The sequence below is a fragment of the Microcebus murinus genome, chromosome 3 (assembly GCF_040939455.1).
Source record: "Microcebus murinus isolate Inina chromosome 3, M.murinus_Inina_mat1.0, whole genome shotgun sequence".
Taxonomy (NCBI): Eukaryota; Metazoa; Chordata; class Mammalia; order Primates; family Cheirogaleidae; genus Microcebus; species Microcebus murinus.
The window spans coordinates 111,936,879-111,960,664 of NC_134106.1; the positions used below are offsets into that span (position 1 = coordinate 111,936,879).

The 23,786-nt window shown below is 44.9% G+C and overlaps 1 protein-coding gene across 12 annotated transcripts in view; it reads left to right on the top strand.

Moving 5' to 3' along the window:
- The window catches only part of TBC1D1 (TBC1 domain family member 1), a 204,533-nt gene extending 184,859 nt beyond the window's left edge, over window positions 1-19,674 (top strand). For 10 of the 12 annotated variants that reach the window (XM_020286321.2, XM_076001161.1, XM_012771011.3 and 7 more), the window contains 4 exons: window positions 1,979-2,138; window positions 8,034-8,203; window positions 15,580-15,753; window positions 19,231-19,674. In XM_020286321.2, the coding sequence (XP_020141910.2) occupies window positions 1,979-2,138; window positions 8,034-8,203; window positions 15,580-15,753; window positions 19,231-19,392 (666 nt within the window). In that variant the 3' untranslated portion in view covers window positions 19,393-19,674. Of the gene's footprint in view, window positions 1-1,978; window positions 2,149-8,033; window positions 8,204-15,579; window positions 15,754-19,230 lie in introns of those variants that run through there. The other 2 variants (XM_020286324.2, XM_076001163.1) reach the window with 2 other exon arrangements.
- The last annotated feature ends 4,112 nt before the right edge of the window (window positions 19,675-23,786 follow it).

Genomic DNA, 23,786 nt, shown 5'->3' on the forward strand with positions numbered 1-23,786 from the left:
GTTCAGCTCTAATGTCACATCCTGGGAGAAGCTCTTCCTGTGCCACCATTATCCTGTCTCATCTCTTTTGCATAACCCATTCACTGAATTCACAGAAATGATCTTTTTTACTTCATTTATCTAATGATTTCTGACTTTCCTTAGCATGTAAGCTTCATGAGAGAAGAGGGATTTTACTTACTGGTCTTGAGCTGAGTCCCTAGTTTCTAAAACAGTACCTGGGATGAAGTAGGCACCCCATCAGTTTCGTTGAGTGAATGTGTCTGTCGAAAGACAACCAAGCACAGCAGCATGTTCCAAGTGCCAGGTGCTGCTCCTGTGCTCCTGCCGCCTGTCAGGGGTGGGAGAGTCTGGATCCTGCTTTGGGGATAGTGCTAAACATTGTTTAGAACACGTGCATGTTGATGAACACATGCATGTTGGCACATGGTAGATGAACACGTGCGTGTTGGTGTACCTGTTCACCTACCAGCAAGATACAATGGTTTCAGAGCCTTAGAAAGTGTTGTAGGAGTACAGTAGAGCCACGGACTTCATTTGAGAGGCCCAAATTATGTGATTCAAAATCCTTTTACCTCGACCTGTGACTGTGACCCGTAGCAGCATACATCTCATAAAAGGAAGCTATTTCATTCCCTGAAAGATTTTAACCCACATAACTTTGCACGTGTACTGTGAGATTCTTCCTGCATTCCCTTCATTATCGTTAAGGTACTGGCGACTGTCATCAGGTAGCAGAATTTTTCAGTTTTGTATAATTTAGTGACTCTTTTGGGGCTGGTGGCCTTGGTTGATTAGGCTGTTAGACACAGAGGAGCCACAGCTGTTGCTCGATGGGGTTATATTGTCTGGGTCTCTAATACAGCTGTGAGCAGCTGCCCCAGAGCAGGCGCACACAGCCAATTTGCAGCATCTCTATCGGAGTCTCGCCCTCCCTTCTTCAGGCTCAGCCATGGCACTGCTCAGATCTGGGGTGGCTCCGGGACTTCTGTGAGCCCTGGGACTCATTTTGGGACTACTGGCAATTGGAGTGAGCTTCTTGCCAGAACCACATCATTCTCTGAAGCAGGAACCCTGGAAGTTCAACTTTAGTTGGAAAAAGTTGTTTTTATTTATTTAATTTTTTTTGAGACAGAGTCTCACTTTGTTGCCTGGGCTAGAGTGCTGTGGCATCAGCCTAGCTCACAGCAACCTCAAACTCCTGGGTTCAGACGATCCTCCTGCCTCAGCCTCCCAAGTAGATGGGACCACAGGCATGCACCACCATGCCTGGCTAATTTTTTCTATATATTTTTAGTTGGTTAATTAATTTCTTTCCATTTTTAGTAGAGATGGAATCTCGCTCTTGCTCAAGCTGGTTTCGAACTCCTGACCATGAGTGAGCCACTGCGCCTGGCTGGAAAAAGTTATTTTATCTTAAGACAAACACTAGTCATCTTGTTTTAACTTGCCCCAGACAATATACTTCATCTGTCATAAACCTAAAGAAATTACACTTGTCTTGCCTATCGACTAATTTCAGGGGTCCAGAGGGAATTTACTAAGTGAACATATACAATGAATTTTTTCTATGGGATCACAACACGCTCCTTTCTTAGCAGAGAGGCTAACTTTCTGTTTCCAATTCCCCTGGGCTTGAGTTTTGCTAAGAATGTGAATTTCTAAGAGAATGTATGAAATGTTTGCACAAGACAGATGTTTAGATTCTCTTCCAAAGAACACAAGGAGCAATAAAAAGGAAGTGGTAGGAGAAGACCCAGCGCTGGCATCCTGGGCCCACACCCAGGTGGGGCCTGGTGCGCAGCAGGCGCCCAGGAAGCACGTGGGGGACGCACGCACAGCGGATCCCCGGCTGTGTCAGGCCACGCGGAATGTGTGCAGTGTAGTGATTCTCTCACGCCCGCCCCGCGAGCAGCGTGGGCGGCCTGATGCCTGCTGTAGACAGCTCTGTCTCACTGCTTGTGGCGCCCTCCCTCAGATCCAGATGTACCAGCTCTCGCGGCTGCTCCACGACTACCACAGAGACCTCTACAACCACCTGGAGGAGCACGAGATCGGCCCCAGCCTCTACGCCGCCCCCTGGTTCCTCACCGTGTTCGCCTCCCAGTTCCCTCTGGGATTTGTGGCCAGAGTCTTCGGTGAGCATTTGTGAGTCCGCCTGCCAGACCAGCACTCTCTCTTTAGACGAGAGAGATTTATTGTCACTCCATGTGATTCTTCTTTGCCTGTATTCTGTACAAGAATAGAGTACTGTTTAGGACTGTAAGTTTAGTTAGGGTTGGGGTTTGTGACTTTCAAGTCCTGCTTAGCTTTAGAGATGGCAGGGATTCCCTGTTGGCTTCATCGTGTGGGTTTAAGTCAGACTGTCAGCGCCAGGCTCCTCTGGAGCGGACACTTCGGAAGACCTGGCCGAGGAGCCTCCAGCGTCTGCTTCCCGCAGGTCGCCCTTCGCCGCCACTCCGGGCTGTGGCTGTTGACTGACGGTGACCCTGGGCCTCTGGGCGACTGCTCCTTCCAGATCCCCTTTGCGTCTCTCTTTCCCCCTGTGGACCTTCATTTCCTCCGAGGTCACTCTCTCCGAGGCCCGTGTGGGACTCGGAGTGGCGCGGCGTGTGGAGGACGCTGTCCGCCCTCAGCGGCCGCCGTGCCCACGTCACAGCATCCGTGCCCGCCGGGCCTGAGGTGTTCACGTTAGCCATCCCGGCTTCGTGACTTACTTTTTGAGAACATTGTCTCTGTCAAAGTCAGGTAGATGTTGACCGGCAAAGTCTCAAAACTGCCTTGAGCTGGCAGGAATCGGGCTGTCCACTTGGATATCAGGAGCTGAGTAAAATACTATGAACACTATCAATTCTTGCATAGTTTGTTTTTCCAACCTCAGAATGAAAGGAATATTTTTGACAATTCAGATTCTTTGTATTTTTTTTAATTGTGAAAAAGAATGTTACCAAAAAATTGATAGTTATCACATATCAAGTGTTTTTAAATGTCATTTATGGTCAGTCACTTGATAGCTTAAAGATGTGTAATCTTATACTTAAGATTTGTTTTCAGGATTAGAGAGCATCTTAAAGGGATTGTTCAAAAACATTGACAGTGTACTACTTTAGGCATACTTTGGGTAAACATCTTGCATATACAAATTCTAGAAATTTGAAAAGTTGCTTTTTAATATAAGTGAACATTGACTCCTGTTCTTTCCCTCAAAGTACTAGATTTTTTTTTTTGAGACAGAGTCTCACTCTGTTGCCCAGGCTAGAGTGAGTGCCGTGGCGTCAGCCTAGCTCACAGCAACCTCAAACTCCTGGGCTCAAGCAATCCTTCTGCCTCAGCCTCCCGAGTAGCTGGGACTACAGGCATGCGCCACCATGCGTGGCTAATGTTTTCTATATATTTTTAGTTGGCCAATTCATTTCTTTCTATTTATAGTAGAGCCGGGGTCTCGCTCTTGCTCAGGTTGGTTTCGAACTCCTGACCTCGAGCAAGCCACCCGCCTCAGCCTCCCAGAGTGCTAGGATTATAGGTGTGAGCCACCGCACCCGGCCAAAGTACTAGATTTTTGTTATTCACTTCTGTCCACAAAAACCTTAAAGAATTTACCATTTGGCTCTGCTTTCTCTTTTTTGTGTAGCTTACCCCCCCCCAAATTAATTTTTATTTTCTGTCTCTGAAAAAAAATCACTAAAATAAAATAGATACTAAAATTTATCTCTTGATTAAACACATCTTTAGTGAGATTTCATGAAGGTTTATACCATAGTTAAAAAACAAAAATAACTCAAAGCCTGAAAATTGTGTGCTTAGTTTACTAACAAAAGAGTTACAGAAACTATAGGGTCTCTAGCTGTAGGCTTCGATCTTTCTTGCCAATAATTTTTGTGGTTTTTACTTTTCTTACCCTGGAAATTAAAAGAAAGTCATTAGTCTACCTTCCTTACAGTTTCTCCTAATTCTTCAGCTGTGTTTTTCATACAGGGTCATGGAGGGGAGTGCAGAAGGAAAGGGCAGGGACGGAGTGCTGTTCGCTAATGGTTTGTAAACAGCTCAGGCACCAAATTACCCAGTTTGTTAAGAAAATTCTACCAAGGGGGCTGGGCTGACCACACACTGGAGTGAGCAGAGCAGCCATCAGAGTCACCCTGCTCCTGGGACCCAGGCGTGGAAGCTGCTGCCTGCATATTGTTCTGGGGCTCTAGGACAAGAATCTTAGGCTACATAAGTGGGTAAAAGGTGCTAAAAACAAGCAAACTTTGGAAATGGCAGCCCTTCTGTTGCAGAGTAGTGCATTCTAATGACTTCATTAAAAAAAAGCTCAAGCCAGGATAGGCAGGATATTTCTCCTTATGTTATGTAGGCAGTGGTGGGTCTTGGAGTTCTTTATATGTCACACATAAAGATGCCAGTGTCTGCCTGACTCCTGGAAGGGACAGACCCCTGCTGTGCTGAGCGGGTACTGTCCCGCTGGCTAAGGGCTCCTCGGATATAGGCAGGAAGTGAGACCTCAAGGCCACACTGATTGTGATGTCACTCTGCAAAGACTGCTGAGGGTTTTTTTTTTTTTTGTTTTTTTTTTTGGGGGGGGCCCACAGGGCTTGCCATCTTTCAGTTCTTAAAAATAAACTTATTAGGTTCCACAGAAAAGATAGGTTTTTAAAAATCGCTTCTATGTTTAGCATTGGAACCGTGTTTGTTTAGCTCCATGATGGTAGATAGCTTAGTTTTAAATTCCGAAGGCTGCCATTCAGGCACCTTAGTCTTTTTTAGCCCGGGGCCCATTTCATTATAAGCCTTTAAGCCTGGATAAACCTTAAAAACAAATGGACCTTTGTTGCCTCTTCACTATCTTATATATAAGTAAAAGATTCTCGGTTTGCATCAGCACAGCTCATAATTGATTACCTCAAATTAAGTACTGTATGTTCTGCTCTAAGCAGATGCCGATGACCTGAACCTTCACATGGCAGTCACACTGTGCTGAAGGTCAGCGCTGCTCTCTGGTGTCACAGAATGCAACATAGCCTCCTCCTGTATTTTTCTAGTTTGGGTGCATCTACCTTTGGGGGGAAAATCTGAAAAATAGGAGCTGGCTTGCTTCTGATGGAGGAGGCTGTGGTGTTAAGCTTCTGATGTTTTTCTGTAGGATTTGCAGCCAAGTAGATGAGAGGAAAGGAGTATAAAAACTAAGGGTTTGGCAAAAAACACAGAAGCCACCTGCAAAATAGTGAAGGCTTCAGAAAAGCTTTAGGATGCAAACTGACAGGGAAAATAAGATTGTCTCTATGGCCAGTAAGATTCTGGCTATTTGGGTAAGGAGAAGCAGTGGTGATGGAGAGTGTTGGCACCATCTGTTTGTGCTGCTGTTCTCTCTGCACAGCACTGTCATCGCCTTCACTGCTCTCCCTCCCTGTCCCTGGTGGGAATGTGGGGGGGCCACAGCCACACACTGCGGCCTCCCAGGAGAAAGAAGGATTGCCCTAGACACAGACGGGGGCTGGAAAGGAGATGCAGTGTAAGTTCTTACGGGAAGATTGTGCTTTCAGATCACAGCGAGTTTCATACAGAGGTCTAATACATGGTAGCACAGTAACAGGGCTTCAAAGGAAAGTAGTTATTTGCATCGTTCTCAGGGAATAACGTGAAAAGTGGTGGAGTCAGCTAAATTTCTTCTCTTCCTGCCTGATACAGTCCCTTTGCCTGTTTCTAGGTGGCTTGAAGCAGAAGAGATGAGAAGGAAGAGATGGGGGAAAGTCCCATTGGAAGGAAGTGGGCTATAGTGTGTGAGCTAGGCTCTCGCGGCGTCTCAGGGGTGAGCTCTGGCAGTTTATCCTGCAGTGGTTTGCAGATGCAGGGCATCAGCTCACTTTTCTAAGGAGAATTTTTTTTTTTTAAATTCTATAATGCAAATGTATAAGGATTAGAAGACAAGCAAAACAGAAATAGTTGGGTTGGGGCAGTGGGTTTATAGGTAACATTTTTCTTTATTTTAAAATAACATAATTTAAAAAATTTCCAGAGGGAGAAAAAAGTATTGTTTAAAGTATATTAATATTTCCACCAGATGTCATCAGTTAAATTTAGGAGCCCCTTCCTCCCAACAGAGTCCTTCTTGAGGTGTCCTTCCTGTAACCCTTCAAACACACTTCCTCCTCATGTACCCAAATGATCTGACTTAAGACCCCCGTGGTCTAACAGAAGCTTCTGGGACTGAGCTTTCCTGGGCCTCGGGAGGAAGGGCACTTTGAGTGGGAGGAGTGGTGACGAAGTAGGCATCCCTTGCAGCTGACAGCAAGCGTTTGGGAGTCTGCTGGTAGGACTCCATCAGCATGGTCTCCTCAAAAGGTAGCTTTTCTCAGTCTGAAGCTAACTAGTAGTTGCGGGGATCAAACCCATGACTTGGATCTCATTAGCATCATCTCCTTGGCAATGCACTGACCTACTCAGGTAGGAGCAGAAGGCCTTCGGTCATTTCCCACTTGCCCTGGGCAAAGCTGCTTGGCTTGGGCAGAGGCCTTTGTGCTGTGGCCCTGCCTCCTGCTGTTTGCCCACTTCCCCCCACAGATGGAACTCCTGCCTCCTCCGCAGCAGGCAGCTCTTTCACACTTCTCCGCACACACCCTCTTTTCCTTCTGACTTCTTACCTCGCAAGTTTCTGTTGGTTCTTCAAGCAGTCACCTTTCCTTGCACTTTCTTCCTGCCTCTTTGTTCTCCTGACACCCTGGTCATAACTACCGAACCAGTACTTGTTGGCACCTCTGTAGTGTGTTCTTTGTGCTTTGTTCATAGCTTAGTCCCCAGTACCTAATACAGTGCCTGGCATATATTAGACGCTTAGTGAATGCTTGTGAAGGCCACAGACCATCTCATGGGCCAACCCATCCGGCAAGGCACCTGAGTCTATTGTTTCTTCCTGTGCTTTGTCCAGAAACCACTGACTCAGTTTCCCATTTGCACAGCAGCATCCAGCCTTTGCCTTTCTGTTTCTTAATGGCTTTTAACATTATCACACTAAACCATCTAGAGGGGAATCATGCGAGATTCTTCCTCTCACCCAGATTCTTCCTCTCACCCAATTTTGTTTTCTGTGAGTTGAAATTTACAACTTGTCTATTTCATTATCCTGTAGCCAAGAGAGAGAGAGAGAGAGAATAAATATTGTTACCTCTAATATATTTATGCTCTGATTTCTAAAATTGTATTTTTTCTTCTGTTATTATTCCAGTTATTAAGTAACTTGCCTGAATTTAGTCACCGAGTAATTACGTACTGTGGCTGTCCTTTAGCCCTGGGACATCTGACTCTTTTTTCCAGCAGCTTTGACTCTGTGAGGAAGGGGAGACAGGCCGGCGTGCTGCTTGCCTGGCTGGCTTGGCCACTTGCCCTGCCTCTCACTGTGTAAAGTCACGTTGGAATTGCTGACATTTGTCAGCCATTCTCAGAAAAAATATGGCAAGAACTAGATCTTGACAAAATTCCTTGAACTTCTCAGAGAGAAATAATGTTCTTTATTATCATATTAAAATTCAGTAAACCTATATGTAATAATGTACTTTTACAATTGTGCAGATGTTTCACAGGTTTTAAAGATCTTTTAATTCCATCTCATATTTCAAAACAGAAACGGAGGCACTTTTTCATTTACTCTAAATTTCTGATGCTATATCTATAAAAAATTTTCAGTTTACCCATGAAACTCCTTTAAAACCCAGAGCTTTCCTGGAAAAACAGACTAATAAAAACTTTTTCGCTTCCCCAATTTAACTTTTGAAGCATGTTTGAATTTATTTTCAGAGTGAAAATAAAAAGATTTATCAGAATCTGTGACAAAATCTTAGCACTATGTTTATTTTTTTCTATTTGCAATATTGTCTTGACAACCCTATCTGAGATATCAGGCTTTTAAAAAGGAAATAAGGTTTGCAGTTTGGGGTTATGTTTCCCACCCTCCTGGGCTGTGATGTATGGAAAAGGAAATGGAATGATATTTCATCAGAGACTGGTCTGATTTAACTTTTTGCATTTCTGTGTTTTCTCAGATATGATCTTTCTTCAGGGATCAGAGGTCATATTTAAAGTGGCTTTAAGTCTGTTGGGAAGCCATAAGTCCTTGATTCTGCAGCATGAAAACCTAGAAACCATAGTTGATTTTATAAAAAACACACTACCCAACCTGGGCTTGGTCCAAATGGAGAAGACCATCAGTCAGGTATGATTCAGTCCAAACCCTCCGAACGCTTAAGCAGTCCTAGATGTGTAGAAGCTAAGTTTACTTTTGAGCAGGAGCTGCTTCCTGCCACTTTGTGTTCTGAATAGCATCCTGCACAACGCCTGGCATGTAGGAGGCATGTTACATATATGGATGGAATGATTGAGTGTGTGAACAGAGTGTGTGTTGCGAGTGTCATGTCCAAATGCCACATGGAAACACGGTGGCAATGTTTAGGTTTGAGAACCAGTGTAAGTTATTGGTAGTTTCGTACATTTAAGAGACTTCGGTTCTAGTAGTTTGTTCTTCTGAAATACATACATTTATACAATGTAGGCTTTTATAAAATGAATGCTTTGATTTTTCTGCTGAATGGTATTAATTGGGATTTTCTAAAACTAACTCTTTGATAACAGTTATGATAGGGAGCATATATTCTATGAATTGTTCCATGATGTGGTTTTTTATAGAATTCAGTTCCATATCTGTGGTTTCAGCATCTTTGGTTTCAGTATATAGTAGAACCATTACCTTCTGAAATGTTGGAGGTTGAGAGGTGAATTTAGCTGGGAGTTACAACTAGACCAAATGGCGAATGGGATGGATTGGGCATGGGAACAGATTTTGATCCTGTACAGTATAGGAAGAGTCTTTTAGTAATGATTGCTGATGAGGAAGGACTGTGCATAGCAGAGGGGAGGTCACCACTGTATGTATGCAGAGACTGGGTGGCTAAGAATGTACCTGAAGGGATTTCTTTATTGGATCGCTGCAGAGTAGTAGTCAGGCTTCTTAAAAGCCCAGAACCTCTCCAAATGTAGTCGTGTATCGCTTAACAACGGTGCAGTGTTCTGAGAAATGCATCCTTAGTCGATTTCATCATTGTGCGAACACCATAGAGTGCATTTACACAAACCTAGATGGTGTAGCCTACTACATACCGAGGCTGTATGGGACAGCCTGTTACCTAGGCGATAGGTCTGTGCGGCATGCTACTGTATTGAATACTGTAGGCAGCTGTAACACAATGGGGAGCATCTGTGTCTCTGAGCATAGAAAAGGTAAAAATATGGTACTGTAATCTTATGGGACCACCATTGTATATGTGGTCTGTGGTTGACTGAAACTTCATTATGCAGCACATGACTGTATAATGAAAACATAAAACAAATAGCAAAATAAAGCTATTGTTACAAAATCCTGTTCTGGGGATTTCCAATAGTCCAGTGGTGTGCATCTAGGTGCAGTGTTTGTGATTTCCACTTGTGGCCCCACCTTAGGTGTTAAGCACAGAAAAAGATGCAAGTCTGGCCTGGAAAAAGGAGTTGGCTTCATACTAGTTGGTGCTTTGGGTGGGGTTCTTTTTGCACATTGCACATGCTGAAAGAGGAGTTCTTTTTCACTCTGTGCTTAAGTGATAGGCCTCTGCATCTCGTGTGTGTTATTTCCCTGGCACGTTCCTCTCCATGTGGATTGCTTTGGCTTGTCGAGGACTTATAGTTTTCTAGGCTCTGTGGGAATCTGTGCACACACGTGCTCTCATTCAGTCATGCCCGTGTTCCTGAGAGGATGTAAAGTGGTTCACTAGCTGGGCAGCACTCTGCTGCAGAGTAAGAGGAGGTTTCAAACACAAGTCCCTCTTACCTCAAAGCGCTTTAGTGGCTACTCAGCACTGCCACATGCCTCTCGGGGTCCTTTTATTATAGAGATTTTCTGTATTTTACCTGCATTCTAATGCTTAATTATCCACCCTTGTGATTCTTTAATTTCTGGCATTTACATTGATTCATTCCAGTCTTACAGCTGTGTACGCATGTTTCGTAGCTCCTGGGCAAACTCGGAGAGCCTTGGTTGCTAGACTGAAGTCTGCACCAGTGAGTGCCGACTCCTCACCTGTACCTGGCTCTGTGGCAGGCGTCTCGGCTGCGTGCACTTTACCTCCTGGTCATTGAGCCCCAGAGAGAAAATCCAGTTCCTTCCCTTTGCTGTGAAGGGTCGTTACTTCCTGAGAGTGCCTGTTGTGCCTGGTAGCATCAGTTGCTTTTTACGTGTTGGAAGAATAGAAGTGAACAGTCATGGAAAGAGAATAGTTGTGTGTACACCTGGTTTGTTTCAGGCAACTGTTTGGAAATTGGAATTCATATTCCATTGACTCTTTAACAACTCTGGGACATGGTGTCACAATCCTCATTTTTGTAGATAAGGAAGCTGGGCATAGAAAGTAATACGCCAGCCCTCTGTAGAAAACAGCAGGCCAACAGGAGCCAGGACCGTGGGGTGACTGAGACCTGCTGGCTGGAGTGGAAGTATTTGAGTCCAGCTGGACCTAAAAGCATGAGATAAGATAGGAGTTGGCAAAGGTTTTCTACAAAAAGCCAGATAGTACATGTTTTAGACTTTGAAGGCCATAAGTTCTCTGCCACAACTACTCAGCTCTGCTACAACTACTGAACTCTGCCTTTGTAGCACAAAAGAGCTATAGATAATATGTAAAGGGATAAAGGGGCTATGTTACAATAAAACTTTATTTATAAAGACATGCAGTGGGACAGGTTGGTCCATAGGAGGTAGTTTGCTGACCCCTGAGCTGAAAGGTCACAGCATATGTGAAGGTACAAGAGGGAGAGCAGAGAACAATGCTAGGACCATGATATGTTCAGCTTTTTGGGTGGGGTGGGGTGGGGGAAGGTATAGGGGTGTAGGGAGCACAAAAATCTACATTTGGGGCACAGGTTTTTTTTATTCCCTCAGGAGTCTTGATAGAAAATAGATAAAACTCCAGGCAACTCTCTGCCCCCTTTCCCTTCTTTGATTCTAACTGAACTTGACATCTAAGTGTTCTCTGTCAGGCTTTCTGCCTCCCCACTGCCCCTTGCTCTCCCGAGGGTGCTCTAGTCTTGAGTTCTACACAAACAGCAAGCCTGAGGTGCAGCACGATTCCTCTGCAGCTTCAGCGATCTCCCAGGCCTGAATTTGGGGGTCACCAGGGTAGAAGTGATGAGTGCAGTCATTGCACATGACAGAGCACCCCACCCTGGATCGGGATGAGTGGGGTGGGAGGGTCAGGGAGTCTGGGTGGTCCTCTGTGGTAGTCCTGGCTCCATTTCATCAAGTGCCCTCCCTGTGGATAGTCTCAGCTTGAGCAGCTGGAACACAGCCTGGGTCCCGGATGGGAGAATAAGTGGCTAGGGACAAGCCACATACTCTCTGGAGCTCTGAGTCAATGTTGGCAGGCTGGGTGTAGGGCAGTTCCAAAGTGACAGAGTCCAGGGCAGAAGAGCAAGGGTCTCTGGAGCCTTGTGGCAGTTCTGCAGCATGACATTGTGCTTACCAAAGGAACTGCCAGTTGAATATAAACCATAAAATGTTCTGACCCCAAAAGAAGGGAAGGAATCAGCGTTGTGTTCTTGTCATAGTGCATGCCATGTGGCTGTGAAACCTCGGTTCAGCTTAAGGAAGAAAGACAGCTGAAGGGTGCTTTGGTGGCAGGGCATGTAGCCTATTTTCAGCATCCTTTAGGCTCCACCCAGAGTGCAGCCCCAGACCACTGTCATCATGTCATGTAGGAGCTTGTTGGAAACCAGCATCTGGGCCCCCCAACCCCGCCCCTGACCTGCTACGTCAGTCTGTATTTCAGCAAGATCCCTGGAGGATTCACATACACACTAGCACCTGAAAAGCTCTGCTGTGGGCAGCTCTGCTAACAACACACTGGAGAAACCAGCCAAGAACATAAGCAACTCACTGAAGAGGAGAGCCACCCAGTAAACAAACACCTGGGAAACTATTTAGCTTCATTCGTAACTTTACCTACTAGATTAACAAAATGATATTTTTTAATGTCGATACCCAGAGCAAGGGTATCCTGTATCTGGCACATTAGTATGTTGCTAATGGCATTGTAGGTTGACTAGTCTCACTTGGGAAGCAGTTTGGCAACATGTATCACAAGCTAGCGAAATATTCATACCCTTTGACTTAGTTATCTAACTTCTTGGAATCCATAGGAAATAGTCCAAAGTGTGGGGATATTGTGTATGTGTAAGGATATTCTCTTAGAGTTGTCATTTATGATCACAGAAACGTGAACTGGATGTCTAATGCACAGTGAATGGACTGATGTGGTTTATGGCATGTTGAGTTGGTAGAATGCCATGAAGCCATTTATAACTATGGTGATGAAGAATGAATAGCAATATGAAAAAACTCTTATGTGACACAATCAATGTTAAGTGAAAAAAGTGGGATAGGAAGTTTTTTATTGGTTATTATGTTTATAATTAGGAAAACATGCTTATAGAAAAAAGGTGAAAGGAAATATAACAAGATGAAGGAAGTTATTGGTTTTGCTTAAGTTATGCAAAACTTTTTCTTAAGTAATGTTTTTGCGTTTTCAAACTTCTCATAATGTAGCTCTGTTGCTTCAGTAACTTCAAAAAAATAGTTTGTCTTTTTGGCAAAACATCGAACATATGGAAATGCATAATTCCAACTTTGGCAAGCAGAAAAGAATGTTGCCTTTTCATCAGCACCTTAATTCTGGAACTTGCCTGAAAACCTTGGAGAAATTAAGAACCAGGATGATGGGAAAGCTTCTAGATCCCCAATAATGGCAACTCTAGTGGAGCCTCGCTGGGATGGGCCAGGGCCATGTACCTCGCAGCTTTGTGTGGTGACCTGAGCTCAGGGAATGGCTTGGCTAGAGCCAGCGGGGGGGGGGGGGGCACACTCGAGTCTCCCCCTGCCCACAGCCACAGCGGGGGCTGGGGGGCTGGCTGCACTTGTTCAGCCCCACAAGTGACTGAGAAATGAAAATGCCTTAAAGCATATCCTGCTTTTCCGTCAACATCCACTTTTTAATATTCCCTTTTTTGTTTGATTGTGCTCTGAGACAGCATACCATAGGGTCAAGTTTAATCTTAGACTAATGCTCTTTCTCTGGCTAAGAACTGGTACACTTGTGTCCTTTAAGTGTACAAGGACAGGGCCCCTCCTGTCTTCTGTCCCTCCCTTAAGTAATTGGCCCAAGGACTGGAAGTGTTATTCCTGGACTCAGGTTCTTCTTGACCACCAGCCATTTTTGCCCTGGTTTGGGATATGTTCAGGGGCATAACTGCAAAATCAAGGGCTGTAAGTGCCTTAGCAGTCAGGAAATAATGATGCAATGAAGCAGAGGTGAGTGTTCCTGAGGATTCATGGAGTCCTGGATGAGTTTATGGCTTTGGGTGCTGCTCAAAGCTATTAACCTTAACAGATCATCAGTCTGTATAAAAGGCCAGAGGTTTTGTTCCTAGGTTTTCCAAGTTAGGAGATCATTTAAAAATAAATCTTTGTGGGCCGGCTCACGCCTGTAATCCTAGCACTCTGAGAGGCCGAGGCAGGCGGATAGCTCGAGGTCAGGAGTTCGAAACCAGCCTGGGCAGGAGCGAGACCCTGTCTCTACTATAAATAGAAAGAAATTAATTGGCCAACTAATATATATAGAAAAAATTAACCAGGTATGGTGGCGCATGCCTATAGTCCCAGCTACTCGGGAGGCTAAGACAGGAGGATCGCTTGAGCCCAGGAGTTTGAGGTTGCTGTGAGCTAGGCTGATGCCACAGCACTCACTCTAGCCTGGGCAACAAAGTGAGACTCTGTCTCAAAAATAAATAAAATAAATCTTTGTGGAAGAAAAAAGTAATTGTGTGCATGAGATTTATTTAGCACCATATTTATAATTACACACTGGTGCCAAGCAGTCTCAGCTTAACGTTGTGTGGTTCTTCTTGTGTTCAGGCTGTTCAGAGGTTCCGTGATGCAGCATCCATTGATGATAGTTTTGGTAAAGTACCAGGTTGAATGTGAGAGTTTTGTGACAGGTGTAGAAGCAGGTCCTTTAGCTAAGGGAGCACCTACTCAGCTTCCCTGAATTGTCTCATTTGATCCTCACTGCCTTGCGGGTGGGAGGTGCTGTTAGCCCCAGGTGAGAGACCAGGAACTGGCCCAGAAGAGCTTAAGTAACTTGCTCAAGGTCATTCAGAGAGTTGCCAGTGGAGGCCTGAATTTAGAGCTCATTCAAAGCCTCTGACTATAAAATGGAAGTGGTACTCCCTACTGACCTCAGGGTCACAGAGGGCTGAAACAGAATCGGTGTAAAATAGTAAACTATTGTCTCCCTCTCTCACTCTCTTCCTAACCAATGCCATAGATATATTTTAGTTTTTAGCCATCAAATGACTTTTGTGCCTAATTAGTACCATCTACTGAATTAAATTGAAAACCAGCAAGCTGAAAAATTAATCTCAAAGAAAAGAAAAGAAGGTTGTTAAAAATGTTGAGAAAGTAAACATGGTTTTTGAAAATTGATTTCAGGGAAGATAGGCTAGTTTGAATGCTAATAGGGTGCCATCAGAGGAGAGATTTTCACTGATTTTTAACCATGTTGGAGTTTCTTTCTTAAGGAAATGCAGTAGAGAGGCGGCTTCCCTGAAAGTGTGTTCTGCTCTAACTTTTTTTAGATGGTCTCAGCCTGACTGTATTCTCAGATCTGCCAGATAAGCAGCTCTTGGGGGTGGAGAGGCCCCAACCCTGCAGGGTTATCCAACCTAGAAACAATCAGAAAGACAGGAAGCACCTTGGGCAGCAGCTGAAGGTGTCTTCTGACTCCCCTTCCTGCCCTGTCTTCTTACCAAGAGAAAGTACAGGCAAGAACAGCTTGAGTCACTTGTGCACTTTGGGGGTGTTTTTCACACGTGTGGTGTTTTCATCACTATTACTATTATGGGAAGGAAGACAACTCAGGCATTGTTTTGTATTCACTCATCTCTGTGGGTGACATTTGGGTCTTGGCTCATTTTTGCATAGCCGAGTGCAAAGGAGAGTTTTGGTAAACAGTTCCATTACTGAGCTGTTCTTGTACCTCCAAAAACCCAAGTGAACTATAATTAAACTTTAACTTTGTGACTGTGCAAATAGAGCTGTGATTCTTTTGTTTCATTTTTTTTTCTCCTTTTAACCTGCAGTAGATGTATCTAACCTAAGAGAATTTTCAGAGAGAAGAAATAGGTACCGAAGTAAGAACTAAAAATAAATTTGTGTTCTTTTTAAAAAATGAAGCTTTGACTTTTGGAAGATGAATATCAGAAACTTGCACTTACTGTTACCTTGGAATTATATCTAGATGTTTCTTATATTCTTTCTTTCCAAGTGCAGTGACAAGTTTCTCAGTGCATAAAGCTGTCCTCACTTGTCACTCCTGGTGCCAGGCGCAGTGCTCAGCATGGAGAGGCGCTTGACGGTGCTGCTGGCGTGTTGCCTTGTGCGTGCACCCACCTGTGTGTGTGTGTGAGGTTTTTCTCATTTTCAGGGCCTGACAACTTTTCTTTATGTAACAGGTGTTTGAGATGGACATCGCTAAACAGTTACAAGCTTACGAAGTTGAGTACCATGTGCTTCAAGAAGAACTTATCGATTCCTCTCCTCTCAGTGACAACCAAAGAATGGATAAATTGGAGAAAACCAATAGCAGCTTACGCAAACAGAACCTTGACCTCCTTGAACAGTTGCAGGTAGAGCATATTTGTAAAGCAGCTTTCTGAACCCCAGTATATAGTAGTTTATTAACTCACCAAAGGCAACAGCACACTAGGATTTCCCATGACTGGAGGACCTTTCTCACCCTGCTCTGTTTATAGCTGGGATCAAAGGTATCCCAGGAGAATTGAACCTTTTTATATGGAGCAGACAGAGTGTCCTTTGCTAAGGTCAGACAATCCTGGACTTTCTGAGAGGTTGTTTCTGCACTTGCCCTTTTGGAAGACAGGCCCAGAGCTGAATTTGGGTTCGGGATGCTGTGGTGCTCTTAGCTGAATGCCAGCAATTGTGCTTTGAATAATGAGAGAATTGAGAGCTTTAACATCCATGAGTGAAGCCAGCTAGGTCCACAGAGGGATGTTAAGGGAGAAAAGTGATATAGAAATCTGCCTAACAAAATAAACCAAAGCAGATGATCATTATTTGTGAGTTCCTCGGTGCAAATAAAAAGATTTGATTCATGCAGGGTGCAGTTTTCCCCTATAGAAAACTTCCTTTTCAACATGGATAAATTCTGGTGAGGACACATGGAAGAAAGGCCAGTGCAGACTGCACACAGTGATGGGGGGGACAGTGAGGTGCAGCCCCGACCTTGGACCTGGACCTTGCCAGGTCCAGTGTTGCCCTGCCCACACTGCCACCTGGGCAGACTGCTGACCACTCTGTCCTGATTCCCTCACCTGTGTCCCTAACTGTGTAATGTCGCTTCTTTGTCAGTCAAATGCCATAAGCACAATTCGGTATTGCAAGGATGTGGAAACAACCCAAGTTGCCCGTCAGTCCATGAGTGGATTATTAACATTTGGTATATGTATACAGTGGAATAGTATTCAATTATAAGAAACGACAGCGAGCAGGCACCGCTTATATTTTCCTGGATTGAGCTTGAGCCCACTATCTGAAGTGAGGTAACGCAAGATCGGAAGAATAGGCTCCACTTGTGCTCACCATCAGATTGGTACTGACTAACACTGTGGTGCTCACATGGTAGTAATATTCTCCAGGGATGGGGGTAAACTCATGACTAAAGGACACAGTGAGCATTATAGAGGGGAAGGGCATGCTTCTAACCCTCGCTTGGGGCTTGGGTGAGGCAAAGACATAAAATGTAACCAAAATGTTTGTACCTTCATAATACCCTGAAATAAAAAAAAGAAAAGAAAAAATCAAATGCCATAAAGCAAGCAATATGTTCCACTTTTCAACATTACAAATGGGTGGTAATGCTGTCAATGTTAAGAGATTGTTTTGAGGGTGTGTTTTAAAAAATTGTTTTAGAATTGCTGTAGAGAAAAAAAAAATATTTTTCCCCAACATAACATATTTTACAGTGTTCCTGGACTGTCCTTAAAAGAAGCTTCCTGGTCTGATGTAAACCTCTGACCTGCTCCGTAGCAAGCTGTCGCTGCAAATGCAGCTTGTAGTGCGTGGGCAAGGCCAGCGCCGGCGAGAGCCTGCGCCCCCTTGTGGGCATTCATCCCGGCAGACCTAGCAGATGTGTGCCGGAGAGGGACAAAGGCAAAATGCTTTTGCTACCCAGTCCTAACTGCCACTCATGTTGAGAATTTAATTTCTTTTTTTCCAAACATTGAGATGAAAACATGCCTGTATACAGTTTCCCTTGGAAATCTCAGCTGTTACCTGAAGGGAAGGGGACAGACAGCCTCACCTGGCCTGTAGGGGCACGCAGCGTAGGTGCTCATTTGAGGTGGCTTCCAAGCCAACAGTGAGTCCCTGAAATACAGCGTGAGGAAAACACTCTGAACAAAACTCACGTTTGCATAGAAGTATTTGACTTGTTAAGGCAGGCAGGACTCAAAGAAAAGGTTTGTTTTACTGGGTTAATGCCCATGTGGTTTGTTGGTGACAGAAGGTGGCAAGCAGTTTTATGCTGCTTATGTGTCACTGTGCCCCTTTGGTGAAGGCAGAGAGTTGTGGGAAACTGCTCAGATATCTATATTCCTCAAGAAAGGCATCAGCCACAATTGGTAATAATAGCTGTTCTTCCTGGAATGTCTTGACCATGTGGTCCTGCACTTGCAGAGGGATCATTCATGACCACAGTCTGTGCCAGCCCACCAGTATCTCCCAGGTCCTTCCTGTGCTGGGGCTGGGGCCATAGGACGAGTGAGACATTGCAGGTTTCAGAGGATTGGGGTTGTGCTATGTCAATTTGTGGATGTTTGGATATGGTTTTCCTGTTGTCCTCTATGAGAATATGCTTCTCTTACGTGAAAATCATGCCTCCTCTTTGTACAATTTTTGGAAGCTGTCCAAGGAAATGTGTTCAATGCAGTACTGAATTTTTATGCATAAATCTTTTTTTTCCCAAAGTATCAAAATTGACCTACTTTTTGTTCTGTTCATATAATTGCTAGACATCACAGTCCCATTTATTTTCTTGTTAAACACGTAAGAATGTTCTCCAGAAGCTAGAGATCAAACTCTTCACCTGTTTTGTTCAGCAGTATGTCAGACCACTGCACAGACAAGACCGGTGGAGCCAAGTCATAAAGCACATAGGGTTCACAGTCACTAGGCGTCGGCGGGCCCCCGCACCGAGCTAGGTGCTGTGGGAGGCTGGACCACGCGGAAGATGACACGCGCTTACTTCTATGAAGTGTGCGGCCTTATGGAGGAGCCCTGGCATTCGTGCAGAACATCACATGACCACGCACACGAGCTCACTACTGACTGAGCTGCAAGGCATACCTCAGAATGCAGCAGCACCCAAAGTGACGAGGGTGGGGCCCGACCCAGGCCTTGGCCATAGATAGGAGTTTGAGGGTCCTGGTTCCTCCTGTGTGGGTGGGATGGGGAGACCGCTTTCTCGTGGATGGTGGTGACAGGTCGGTGAGCTGGGGCACACAGCCTCGTGGCAGACTCCTCAGCCCACGTGTTCCTGACGCAGTGATGTCTTGTTACTCCAAGGAATATGAATAAGAAGAACTTGTGACTAGGGAGCTGTCACTACTCAGGCCTTCACATAGAAGCCATTTTGACTGTTTTGTCAGTCGAAATTGATTTACAGGAAGGTACTTGTGTTGCAGTAATAGATAAAGCTCCACCTCTTAGTGGCCGAGCACAGAAGTCTTTGTGTCTCTGAGCGCCACCTCTTCTCCCTGAAGCATTCTTTGGCCATGTCAGCCTGTCCTTCCCGTGGTGGTGATGGGGGCTCAGGCCTACTGTGATGCCACCATCTAACATCTGGCTTGCAGAATAGCTGCAGCAGGGGAAGAAAATGCTGGAGTGTCTCAGGGTGTTTTTAAGGGCTCAGCCTATGTTCAGGGGAAGCTGAGAAATGTCTTCCTGTGTGGCCAGAAGTAACAATAAACTAGACTTGTCTCTGCCAAACTGCTCCAAAGGGCTCCCACGCCTGGACGGCGAGTGCACGGCGGATGCCTCCTGTTATCGTGGGATGTTACATTCTCATTTCTTCTTTTGTTCTCCAGGCAGCAAATGGTAAGATCCAAAGCCTGGAAGCCACAGTCGAGAAGCTCCTGAGCAGCGAGAGCAAGCTGAAGCAGGCCACCCTCGCCCTGGAGCGGGAGCGGTCAGCCCTGCTGCAGACGGTGGAGGGGCTGCAGAGGCGGGCGGCGGGGCTGAGCGGCTGAGCCCCCAGCGCCCCACCCGCAGTCTGAGCGCCGGCGACTGACTGACGGCTCCACGTCCAGGCCTTGACTGAGAGGGACGGAGGTGCTGGAGGGAGGAGACGAGGAAGTGTGGAGCATGCCTCTCAGGGAGGAGACTAGCTTGCCAGCATGCAGTTTGGGGCAAGTGTCCCAGTGTTTTCCTTGTTGCGGTTTTAGGTTTTAATTCATCCATTCTCCAGTCCTGATTACTGTACGCAGTAGCTGTAGATGGCACGGACATGAATAAATGCACCTTTATGTTTTCTTGTCGGTTCCTTTCTCCATCACTGTGTCTGTAGAGAGCATTCATGGTGCTGTGCTATTTCAGAAGCTGAAAGGGCTCAAAGTGATTCCTCAGGTAGAGAGGGGTGCCCATCATTCTTCCAAAGAGGGTTTGTGTGACTATACTCTCCTTGTCACTGGCAAGGTACAACTGGCTCTTGTCCATTCTTGTTATGGAACCCTAAGATAATCATTGGGAAGAGTTGAAAGTGATTGGTTTAAATTGGACATCTTCATCACTTTGAGGTGAATTTGGTCACTGTCCTTGATATTTAAGGAAGCTTGTCTTTAAAAAAGTGTTCCCATACATTTTTGCTCATCCCTTGAGTATAGTTGATCAAAATCATGGTAGATAAATGTTTTATGGGACAATCGCCATTTTCTAGACTCCACCAGGTATTGCCAGCATGTGACCTGCAATTGTTGGGGTCTGAATTATTTATTTCTCTGTGATAGTTTAATATCCATACCAGGGAGTCTGGGATTTATTTTTGCCTGTTTTATGATGTAACGCAGCCATGTGTCCCTTTGAGCCTCTACCCTTTGGAATTTAGATTTCTTGCAGAAGGAGCAGGACATATCGAGATTTTCAGGGGTACCCAAGATTCTGGGACTTTCACAAAAAGATCAAGCTGAAATTGTAGGCAGGTGCATGGAAGCTGGCACCAGTCTTCAGAGGTGAGACGTGTGTTTGAGCATAACTCACAGCACAGTCACCCCTCTCAGGGCGATGAGGGCCCTGTCCCCTCAACAAGCAAAGGCTGCTCGCAGCAGCCCTGGTTTCCGCTGGTCTCTGTGTAGGGATCTGATGTGCTCTGAGAATGGGCTGCTTTCTTAGCAAGGATCGGGTTAGAGAAGAACTGCACGTGCACTGGGCGCTTCTTTGACAGCAAAATCATTTCTGGTCCTTACTTCATAATCGTAACCACCTGTCTCTTCCACGAGCTTCTTCTCTCTCGGTGGTGGGCCTCCCTTAAGCCTGGGTGAAAGGAGAGATCGCCGTAATCGAGTCATTGTGAACATCCCTGGCCATTGCACAGGGAGACCAGGTGCTGTCCAAGTGCCCAGACGGTTGGTTGGCATCTGAGCCCCCCTTTCCCAGGGTCAGAGCACAGCAGTTCCTGCCATAAACCAAGATGAGGAGTCCAGTAGCCTTGCTGCCTGAGTGGTTCCCCCAGATATAACTTGAAGGGCTTCTTCCACAAATTTTACTCTTTGTATGTTTAATAATGTTAAATTTCGGACATCTGTATTACTAAAAACATTGACTCTACATTAAGCAAGAAACAAGAAAGCAATAAAGCAAGAAATAATTCATGCCCACATTTTTATGGTATGGGGTTTATTTTAACTTTGGGTTTTTGCTTTTCGGCTGAGGAGTAAAGGAATGCCATATGAACACCTGCATCTAAGTGTGAACATTACCTAACCATCAGTGAGATCACTCGATACCTGTCTGCCACGCGTGTTTGTCTCCAGTGCTGTTACTGAATGTTCCATAGTGTTGTGACGCTGCTGCACAGGGTGTGATTGTGAGCACTGATGAGGCCAGCTCCATCAGTCGCACGCGACAGTGAGTGCTGTCACGAGATGCACTGGGCAGAAAGGACTGTTGACTTGAACCTGTGGATTAGGTTGGACACAGTCTCAGCCCGTGGCTTAGCAAGATACATAGAGGCAACTGTGGGGAGAGGATTCTCAGAGGCAAAATTTTAAACCAAGTTTTTCATGTTGTATTTTTCCCCAACACACAGCTGCATGGATGTACATGCATGCACTTGGAAGTACTTTTAAAACACCACATACACTTCTTACATTTGACATTGTGAGCCCTCAAGAAATGCACTGTTGCATAGAACACAGGTGAGACTGTTCGCTGTGAATACTGTTTGACTCCCTCTTAGGGAGCACTCGTAGCTGGAACAGCAGTGTCCATTTAGGGCTCTGTATGTCTGGTTTATTTGATGAATTGGGAATAGTTGTTCTGAGTGCTCTGGGACACCAGATTTTGTTACAGAATTAGTCCAAACATAACTGTGAAGAGCTGGAGACATGAATGTCCAGAATTTTCAAAAGTTGGCACCAGGTGGTCTGTCTGAGAAGCAAAGTGTGAGCCCACTGCCGAAGTGGGCCTGGGCAAGTGGTGTGTGGGGATCCTGGTGGGAAGCTGTCACTGCCAGGTGACTGCCTCAGTGGGTCTGCAGCCAACTGTCTGGTGGGCCTAGAGCCAGCCTGGGTCAGCACTCTGGGCAAGAAGAGCCACAAGTGAAGCCGAGGGAAATGAGGATAAGCTGGAACTGGCCGGGCACCTTAGTGTCTGTTGCTATGACACATAGGACAGTGGCGACCTTTGGGGAAAATGGCATTTGCTTCCCTTTTGCCTTCTAGATCTCATGTCAGCACATCTTAGAGCTGATCCTTACTTAGAACCACCAGGAAAAAGGACTCTGGGAATTGTAGTTCTGGATTAACCAAGTTGACATAAGCCACTGTGGTTAATTTGGAGCCTTGAGTGGTAGCATGCACCTGTGAGTCATTTCACAGGGACCCTTGGTCTGACTGTGCTTGGTTTGTGATCTGCAGGGATCAGATTTGTAGATTGATTCTGATAGTGAGAGTCACTGTTGGTGCCACACTTGAGATGACAAATTCCAGAAGACATTGCTGGCACCCAAGACTTCCTCCCAACCTGTATCTGCTGCCTTTGCCAGCCGTAGGAAGAGCTGACTGTGGTTACTGTTTAATTCTACAAATTAAAATCCAGAAACTCTCTATGTGGAAAATAATTTACAAGCCACGCTGTCTTAAATCTGAACTCTGCCTTAAGGGTTTGGCATGGCTAAAAATAATCTTGGAGGAAAGCTGGAGGGAACCTACTTCTACTTGATCCTGTAAGAAAATGACCTCCCACCTCATTTTGTAGAGGAAAACACTGAAGGGGGTAAAGGGAGACCCAAAATCACCTGACACGTTGGCCATGGGACCATGGGATCAGAGTAGATCCCTGGTCTTCTAACCGCCTGCCAGTGGGCACCACCCAGCTTTAATTCCAATGGGTTTGGGGAACCATTTCTGATGACATCAATGTACAAAGCAAGGAGAGGTTGGCTTCGTTTCACAAAGTTGATCTCTATCATGATTCCAAATAAGGCTCCTGAAATGTTCCCAGCGGCTTGGATTTGTCATGAGTTAGAACTGGTGGGCTGTCAAGTGAGTGACCCTGTCTGTGTGTGGCCTCGGTAGAGGAATCCCACTGCAACAGGATCTGACGTGGTGACAGACAGCGTTTGTTCTTGACAGCTATTTCCTTTTTACCTTTGGACTTTTGAAAACCTTTGTGTTGTAATGTTTAGAAGAAAAAGTCAACACAGAATTAATTGCCTTTGATTTTATTGAAGATAAACCTTCCATTATGTAAAGTTTTTTGCTGCCATCTCTAGAAACGATTAGAATAATTAGAGAAATGCAAGAGTGATGTTATGGAGTAGCCACAGCAGTCATTATTTGGACAATTTGAAATTGATAACAAAAAATGTTCTTAATATCTATGTTTCATAGATTACATATCTCTAAACCAAATAATTACTCCACCTGTTTGGTTGTAAAGCCTAATGGCAAACTGTTTGGATTTATACCACCATATGTATATTAATAAAGTTTGTGCATGACTAAATTGTATTATAAAATGGAAGTGTCGAATGAGGTAAAGTACAGTGTTTAAAACATTAGTGATAAAATTGCAATGCGGTGTTTTTAAAGAGAACAGGGAACACTGCATTATTTTAAATGTTATTTGTCTTAAGACTGTGATATGGTGATTCCAATGTCAATTTCCAAGTTCAGCCTAATTTGGCGGTTGGTGTTTTAATGCACTTTCATTGCTGAAGAAAGACTTCCTAAATCTAGTGTCTCTGAATGGAGAAAGAGCACTTATGTGGTCACATAAGTCTTAATGCTCATTACTCGTTTTTATTTATCAATTATGCAGAAGTTTTTGTTGAAATCTGGCTAGTGTCTGTCTGTCTTCTCCTATGGCAGGGAATGCACATGAATCAAAATGTGTTCAAGTTTTACAGTTGTTAACCAAAGGCTTT